Below are 9,251 nucleotides of genomic sequence, written 5' to 3'. Positions count from 1 at the left end.
TAATGAAGTAGGAGGTGGAGGCAGGGGCGTCTAATAGTATCCTGTTTCTCCATATATTATCTCACCACATCATACCACGCTGCCATTTACATTTTGTGTCATCCAAGGAAGATTTCACCATGAACCAAGCCACAATTGGTTTTAATATTAGTGTTTGGTTCCTATTAACCTTTCCTTGGGTAGCTTTATTACCACTGCAGATGTTTTTATGTAGTTGGGGTGGGGGAGAAAAAAAGAAACGCACTGCTGCTTCTGGGACAAAGAGATGAAGGAATGCAACAATTCACCCAGACCTTTGTGAAAATGAGTGAGAATGAGACCTCTGTTTCATGGAGTCCACCATCTTTTATCTTTGTTATTGATTTTATTATAATATCTTTGTTGGATTGTTATGAATTGTCCCATAGAATTGTTGGAAGTCGACCAGCATACAAATTTAATACAATTATTATTCCATGCTTCATGCATATTTGATACCTCTGCACTTTCCCAAGTGCCATACAATCACTAAAGAAGAGGCACTTGCTTTCAGAAGACCCTCCTCCCGTTTTCCCCAAGGCCTGACAACCGAAAGGTGAAAACATCTGAACGCCCCCCCCCACACACACTTTTGACTAATCTCCCCGTAAAACCTCCTTCGGAAAAACCCAGGATCTTTCTCCAGTATGAGCAGCCCATTACTGAGCAGTGACGAGCCGTTTGTTTAGCCCAGGAGATAATGTTTCTAGACTCTTTTTTTACCAGTTGCACTTTTCGGAATTACCAGCATTAGCTGATTAACCACCGGAGAACTCTTTCAAGTCCAAGAAGCTTCAGTAACCTGCCAAATGCCAAAAGCTCTTGGACGCATTAGCTGGAAAAGCACGTGATAACCTCCTGTTTCTATCTGTGCCTGACCTGTCGAAGTCCCTCTCTCCTGTCGTCCCTGTAAATTGAGGTTCCGCCAGGCAAATCCTCCTCCACCCACGAGCGCAGGAAGCGTTTGCATATCTAGCATAGAGGGCCACTTAATGTGCAAGTCACGCCGTGTGCAGAGGCCCGAAGGATGAGGCACTCTTGAGGGACAGTCAGATGCAGCCTGGACTCACAAGGCCAAAGGTTTGTATGTATATGCAAGGACGGGAAGGGGCAACTGAGCTTCCAAAGTTCGGCGTCTTAGCCTCTGCAGCCGGATTTAGCCGTCTGGCAGCCGGTTAGCCCACCGCCAACAGCGCAGACAATCCCAGCCCGAGAGCGGAGGCCCCGCCTCCGCTGTGCTTTGAGGCGGTCCCGGCCATTGCTGCCCCGTGCCGCCCCTAAGCTGAACAACTCGCGCGTGTAACAAGTCGGGCTGTGACATAGCTGCTGGCCCCGGAGGCTGGTTTGTCTTGTCCGCAAGAGGAGGACGGCTTCGAGCCCTCCAAGGGCGATTGCCGGAGTGAGTGTGGAGGAAAGCAGAAACACCCGCCGACCTTGCGGGGGAAGAGCACTGAGAAAACCCAAGGAGGGCGGCGGGCAAGGTGTTGGATCTCGTCCTCCCCCCCCCCCTTTTGGCTTTGCAAAAGGCAGTGAGGTTGAGAAATTCACTGGCGGAGATCGGAAGGGAAAAGCCCCACGGGAGGGACGGGGGCGACGAGCTGCTAGAAAAGGAACTGCGTTGTTTCCTGGAGCTCGGATGCTCCCCGGCGAGATGCCCCTTTAGGACCGCAGCGCTGCAGAGGCTCTGGAGAGACTTGGTCGACTGGAAGGTGCGGTTCCTTCAAATGTGGGACGCTTCGCCTGCCCGGCGGAAACAAGGGGGACGAGAAAGGCTCTCTTCCATTCAAGGGGGAAGGGGTGAAAAAAGAGGCAGGCTTATTGACCCGCAGCTTTTGTTGTTGAACTTTAATCGCGCGAGGGTGGCTGTGTGCGTGTGCTTAGAGTATTTTTAGCTTTCTCCACGGCTTGGCAGCTGAAGTACCTTCGGAAGCCAGCGATTACTCCAGCCTCGCAATTCTGATTTTAAGCATTGCTTACTTTCTCACCCTCCCGTGATGTTACCAGGGTTTTCTGAAAGGCGCTTTGCCGTTTGTCCTTTTTCTTCAGAACTTCTCTGCAGAACTGTCATTTCAACCTGAAGGTCTTGCAAGCCGTCTCTGCCTGGAGGTTGCTTGTCCTGTTTAAGCTGGAAAACAAGCCACTTTGATTTGGGATCATTGCAAGATAAAATAACGATGGGGGGTAACCTTGGCTGCCACCGTTCCATTCCCCGAGACCCTTCGGATCTTTGCCATAGCCGTAAATTCAGTGCAGCATGCAATTTCAGCAACATCCTAGTGAACCAGGAGAGGCTGAATATTAACACAGCCACAGAGGAGGAGCTCATGACACTTCCTGGGGTTACCAGGATGGTAGCCCAAAACATTGTGGAATATCGTGAGTATATTGGTGGCTTCAAGAAAGTTGAAGACTTGGCCTTGGTGAGTGGAGTTGGAGCTGCCAAGCTGGAGCAGGTGAAGTTTGAGATCTGTGTGAACAGCAAAGGTAATTCTGCACAGCACTCGCCCAGCTCTTTAAGAAAAGACCAGAATCTGGATCACCTTTCAGCTTCTAAAATCAACATTAACACAGCCACCCCTGCTCAACTCATGAGCATCCGTGGTATCACAGAAAAGATTGCCAACAATATTGTAGAATACCGCAAAGAGCATGGGCCCTTTAAAAGTATTGAGGACTTGGTCAAGATGGACTGTATCAACTCTTCATTCTTGGACAAAATCCGACAACAAATCTTTGCAGAACGGTCAAGACCCCCTTCCACAAATACTAATGGTGGCCTTAATTTCATTGTCAAGCCTCACCCAAGCCCCACATCCCTGAGCCTCCAGAGTGAGGATTTGGATTTTCCTCCTGGAGGGCCAACACAGATGATCTCTACACGGCCCTCAGTGGAAATGTTTGGTGGGGTGCGGGATGGGCGACCTGTGCTGAGGGTGGCTACCTGGAATCTGCAAAACTGTTCTGTTGAAAAAGCCAACAATCCTGGTGTGCGAGAAGTTGTTTGCATGACTCTGTTGGAGAACAGGTATGACACGAGGTCCAGAAATATTGATTTTTGTTTGTTTGTTTGTTTGTTTCTCTTCTGCTGCTTCCTTAGATCCTACATGTTCATCCTAATATGCCCAGCATACCGGTCACTTTCTCTTAGCCCTAGGAAGGGGGCAATGGCAAACCACTTCTAAAAAACTTTGTCAAGAAACTTCAGTGATCTGTCAGGTATACACCATGAATCGAACATGCTTGAATGGCAAAAAAATAAAAAATCAGTGTAATGATTCATGGCTTATTTATGAATTTACCAAGTCATTATATTTCTTAGGGTGATGATTTTATGGCTGGCACTATAGTTTTATTGTTTTTTTAACAAACTGATAGGAAATCATACCATCAATTTTCAACAACTGTGATCTGACATGGTTCTGGAGTTCAGGGCACACATGTAGCCCTGGAGCTCAGATGACCTACTCTTGGATTAAGCAAACAAAATGTAAGTGAGGAGATGAATTCAGTCCCTTTTAATCTGTAAACCACATATAAAAGTTTGAAGTTTAAAACAGCCACTGTGTAATGTACAACTCGCTAAGCTGTTGCTTCAGGACATTTTATCTACTTAATAATTTGTTCTAAACAATAAATTTATTTGTTTTGGCTTACTGTGTAAAGCCAGACATTAACTCTGTCAATTTATCATGCAGCCTAGATTTTCATCCTGTTGGTATAATGTAAACAATTGTGAAAATATGCAAGATTTTATTTAATGAATTGCTTAATGGACCTATATCCCACTAATGCAATAGATATGTAAACAGGAAAATTTCTTTGTGCATTTTACAGGAGTAGCTTTTGATAGTTTTAATTGCTCCTGGCATAAGTTCCAGAGTAATTGTTGGTAGTTTAAGGTGATATTCAGACTATTGTAGTTCATATTTCTATATTTTCCTGCCTTCGCTTTGTATTTTAAATGGCTCTTTTCCAGATGATCTTTCTTAAAGTTTTAGCTTGTATTTATTTTTCATCTATAGATTGCCGTTTGAAACAGTGCCACAAACTTAAAGCTGGTTTATTTTTCTATATATTGATTTTAATTGGTAATCAAAAACTCTCATATTCTGACTACTTCATAGACAATGCTATTGTTCTTGGCAACAATATCGAAGTGGGATTCTTTTCCTTTCCTTTTCCCCTTTCGTTTCCTTTCGTTTCCTTTCCTTTCCTTTTCTGTCCTGTCCTGTCCTGTCCTTTCCTATTTATATTTATTTATTTATTTATTTTATTTTAATTCCATTTATATCTCGCCCTTCTCCGAAGACTCAGGGCGGCTTACAAGCTTAGCAGTAGCCTTCATTCTATGTATATGCCTGCTTATTAGGGCTTTCACACACACCCCAGCGGCATTATTACAAAGTCAGCTTATTGCCCCCAACAATCTGGGTCCTCATTTTACCTACCTCGGAAGGATGGAAGGCTGAGTCAACCTTGAGCCTGGTGGGACTCGAACCTGCACTAATTGCAGGCAGCTGGTGTTACTTAAGGAGGCATTAGCCCACTGCTCCACCATGCCTGGTATTTCCTGATAGCTTCCATCAAATATTTGCCAAATCTGAGTTAGTTTAACTTTTTGAGATTAACCAAGTTAACTCAGCATAACTTTGTCCTAGTAATAGCATACAATAATGAAATGTGGCAATGCCAGTTTAAAGAGTACTGTAGTGTCCCTGGAAGTTCAATTCCCTGTATTATTTTTATTTCATCTTTTATTATTGCAAGGAGGTATGGTTGGATCAATAGCATTTGAGGAGATGAGAGGAGGTTGAAATACTACCACACCTTAGCACTTAAAACGGATTATGACTTTTAGTGTGACTGGAACACTATTTTACAGTCAGCTTGAATATGAGTTATTAGAGGTTGTGACATAACAGATGTATTGTGGAGTGCAAAGTTTATAGGCTTCTTTATCTTGATAAATTTAAGGATGGACTTAATATGATAACCACCTTGAGAAACCTCTGCAAAAAATTCACTCATTTAGGTATTTTTGATCTAGATAAAAAACCTTATGCAATAGCATTTTTGTTTGCATTTTAGCACTCCATAGTCAGGTGATGTTGCTGGTGTAAAAGAATATAGAATAACAGAGTTGGAACTGACCTTGGAGGTCTTCTAGTCCAACCCCCTGCTCAGGCAGGAAATCCTATACCATTTCAGAGAAATCGTTGTCCAATAGCTTCTTAAAAACTTCCAGTGTTATAGCATTCACAACTTCTGGAGACAAGTTGTTCCACTGGTTAATGGTTCTAACTGTCAGGAAGTTTCTCCTTAGTTATAGGTTATTTCTCTCTTTGGTTAGTTTCCATCTATTGCTTCTTGTCCTGGCTTCAGGTGCTCTGGAGCAGGGCTTTTCAACCTTTTCATCCATTGTATCACTTTTAGGATATGGAAACATCCAAGTACCACCAGTCGCCTTGCAAGGTGTCAAAAACTTGGTGAGCAAAAAAATAAATAAAAAAGTGATGAAGTACAGGTAGTCCTCGACTTACAACAGTTCGCTTAGTGACTGTTCGAAGTTACAATGGCACTGAAAAAAGTGCCTCCAAGCCACAGCCGAGCAAGACACTTGCCTGCCCACCCGGCGGTGCTCTTCCTCCTGTCCGAGGTTTTCATTGTTGTGAGCATTTCTGTTGAGGATTGGCAGCAGGGGTGGGGTGGGGTTTGGTTTTTATTTCCCCCGTCTGCTGGGTGGTTTCAGCAGATTTTGGTCACTTCACATGACCCTGGGACTCTGTGACCATCATAAATATGAATCAGTTGCTAAGCATCTGAATGTAAATCACAAGACCCTGGAAATGCTGCAACATTCTAGCTGATTGGCGCTTCTTCTGGGCACAGAAGCGCCAGGATCAGCACCGAGCTCCATCTGGAGCCTGGCACTGATCCTGGCGCTTCCACTGAGTCCTGACAACCCAGAAGAAGTGCTAATCCTTGCGCTTCCGCTGAGTTCTGACAGCCCTGCAGCTCCAGCCATCTCTTGCTTAGGCGTGTGTTTAAGTCAGTCTTAAGGGTGCATCTACACAAATAGAATTTAAATCTACTTATCCACATTCTAGTTCACCTATTTTAGGACAAAAAAATCAGAGTTGGAATGATCAATATTGCTAAATAAAGTATGATTCTCAGGAAGGGAAACAAGTCTGACAGGCATTGCTTTGATTATTAACAATGCTAAAATAATTTGTCTTAAGTCTTTAAAAATGTTTATCAGATTCAATGCTGCAAAAATGCAAGGTTGTTGTAACTTATTGCTGTTCCAGTTTCCATTAGGAAAAAATATGAACAAAGAGTTTTATGGAATATTATATGAATAGCAATATTCTTTAATGGACCAATAGTTTGAATATATTTATATATATAAAGTATGCTTGCTGTGGTTATACTTGCTCGGTAATATGAACCTGACAAATACAGTAGTTCTTATTCATGTGTCAGCAGTACAGAGATTGAACTGCCTTTTTTATTTTTTACAAAATCTAAGTATGATGGAACAGTGACAAGTGCCTCTGGGTTGAGCAATTTGTGCTTTTGAAGCGGAAGACTTTGCTGCAATTCTCTTTCACAACATCATTTAACATGTAATCAAAAACTGTGCATTTTGCAGGATGCATGCATAGCTTTGTGAATTTTTATAGAAGCAAAAGAAACCATTTATTTATTTATTTAGAAAATTTATTTGCCGTCCATCTCATATCCAATGATGGCTGCCCTACTGTTGCTAATCTAGCTTAATAGCACATTCATTTGTTTATCATTTATATATTTCATATTTCATTCTGTTCTAAAGATGCTGAACAACTAAAATCAAAATTTAAAACCTGTAACATTAATAACAATGGCAATAATAATAGCAACAACATTCAAGAATTTTGTAATAATGATGCTTGTGCATTACCTTTAATCAGTGCTTTTTTTGTAAGAAAAAAGGTGCCAGAACTCACATTTTGTTAATCTTTTATTTACCTTTTGCACGCAGTCAATCATTGTACACACACCCACACAGTTGTGTAACGAAACATAATGGTCATCGTCCGCAGTAAGCACACAGCTTACTGACCAATCACAAGCTGAGCAGTGGCCCAAGCCAAGCAGACAAAGTACGCATGCATCAGACTTGACACACAAGCAGCCCGCATGCACCATTTTAATGATTTTGCCGCCGACCTGCTACGCTAAACAGGGTGATTCAAGTCCATGTGGACCAAACATCAAATTTTCAAAAGTTACTTTTAAAACTTGGAAAATCTGTCAAAAAAGGTGCTGGAACTCTGTTCCGGTACATTCTATGACAAAAAAAGCACTGCCTTTAATCGTCAATTACTGTTATAACAACAAAAATAGAGCAGAACAGAAATTTATTTGGCCAAGTATGATTAGATACAAGGGATTTGTCTCTGGTCCAGAAGCTCTCAGTGTACATGCAACACAACAGAATCATCATCATCATCATCGTCATTTCAATGAGGGCGGGAGGAGTAAAAAGCATAATAAGATTTAGTTGATCTATGAAGTGATAGAAGAGTTAGTTTGCAGCAGTTAAAGTTTCTGAGTAGTTTTTGTGATCAGCTCTAAGTGGAATGTGTTGCAGTAGTGGTCCCATTTTGTAGTAATGGGTGGGGGTGATTTTTGCCAGACTTACTACTCCACAGATGGCTTACTTACCTATAATAGGTAAGAACTTCCTGGCCATGGACTCCACTTACTTTTTAGCAAGAGCTATAAGTCTAGGAAGACCCTCAAATTGCAGGTTTATTTCTTCTGTGGAATGCAGCCTATTCCACAGCAGATGAAGCAGACGAAGATATGGTACAAAGGAAATGTCTGATTATGAAATATGACAACATTCAGGATCCTTAATCATGTAAAAAGTCCTGCTTCTATTCAGGCATAGTTGAATCTTCCTTTGGACATTGTTTCTCAGCATGTTTTTCAAAATGGTCTCATCTGAATAAGTTCAGTAATTAAATGTAAAAGACCACAGTGTCTGTTATATAACCCTGACTATGTGCTATCAAATCAATGTTGATCTTAGTGACCACATAGGTAGATTTTTCTCCATGATGATTTATCCCTAGCCTGGTATTTCATGTCTTCAATGCTATATCCATAGCTACTTTAACCATGTCTGTCCATCTTGTTACTGGCCAGCCTCATCTTTCCTTTCCTGCAAATATCCTGGGCCTAAGCCATGTAGGGCTTTAAAGGTAAGTACCAGCACCTTAAATCTCACCCGGAGGACAACCGGTAACCAATGCAGCTCACGCAGGAGAGGTGTAATATGGGAGTATCGGGATGCTCCCATCACTACCCGTGCGCTTGCATTCTGCACCAGCTGAAGCCTCCGGGTGGTCTTCAAGGGCAGCCCCATGTAGAGAGCATTGCGGTAATCTATATGGGAGGTAACGAGTGCGTGAGTGACTAAATATATCTGGAAATATGGATTTTTTCCTGTGGTAAATGTTAGAAAGCTAATATTCTAAGCTCATAGAAAGAAGCATAGAGAATTCCTTTTCTCACAATTTTTTCTGCATTGCTGGACAGCCATAGGTCTGTTGTAACTTTGCTGCTATACCAGAATTATTTCAGCAAACATTTAGTCCTTTATTTTTACATGCTTAAACTCTTCTTGCTTTGGCAGAGCAACAAGGTGTGTCTGTTTTGTCTTTATCTTTTCCTTTATCTCTGTGTGTATTTTCTTGTAGCTGTTCTAATAATACACTGGCGTATATCCAAGACAAACTGTAATAAAAGAGCAGGAAAAACACAAGCTTAATAACATGGGTTATTAACACAAAGATGGTGAGCACAAAAAGTATGCAATAAACAATCCTTATTTTCACCCTCATCTAATATTAAAACCAGTGTTCTTAGTCCTGGTTTTCTTCCTTAATTTGAGTCAGATCTTCTCATGGCATATTTCGAGAACCTATTTCAAAGCTAGTGCTTAGTCTTGGGAAACACATAATAGTGGCCAGGATAAATGGGCCAGTAAGAAGATGAAGATACTCATACCAAGGAAGTGTCTGATTATGAATTATGGCAATATTCAGGATCCTTGATCATGTAGAAAGTCCTGCTTATATTCAGGCAAGCATGGTTGAATCTTCCTTTGGACATTGTTTCTCAACACGTTTTTCAAAATGGTCTCGTCTGAATAAGTTCAGTAATTCAATGTAAAAGGC

General features: G+C 41.8%; 1 protein-coding gene across 1 annotated transcript in view; it reads left to right on the top strand.

Annotated features, from left to right (window-relative positions):
• The first annotated feature begins 972 nt into the window (after positions 1-972).
• EEPD1 (endonuclease/exonuclease/phosphatase family domain containing 1) overlaps positions 973-9,251 on the top strand; it is a 68,959-nt gene continuing 60,680 nt past the window's right edge. The window contains exons 1-2 of the mRNA XM_083376815.1: positions 973-1,098; positions 2,065-3,043. Coding sequence (XP_083232941.1) covers positions 2,193-3,043 — 851 coding nt within the window. The 5' untranslated portion in view covers positions 973-1,098; positions 2,065-2,192. The remainder of the gene's footprint in view (positions 1,099-2,064; positions 3,044-9,251) is intronic.

The sequence above is a fragment of the Vipera ursinii genome (genome assembly GCF_947247035.1).
Source record: "Vipera ursinii genome assembly, chromosome: Z".
NCBI classification, from domain to species: domain Eukaryota; kingdom Metazoa; phylum Chordata; class Lepidosauria; order Squamata; family Viperidae; genus Vipera; species Vipera ursinii.
Note: the sequence above shows the minus strand (reverse complement) of the source record. Positions and strands in the feature narration are given on the sequence as shown.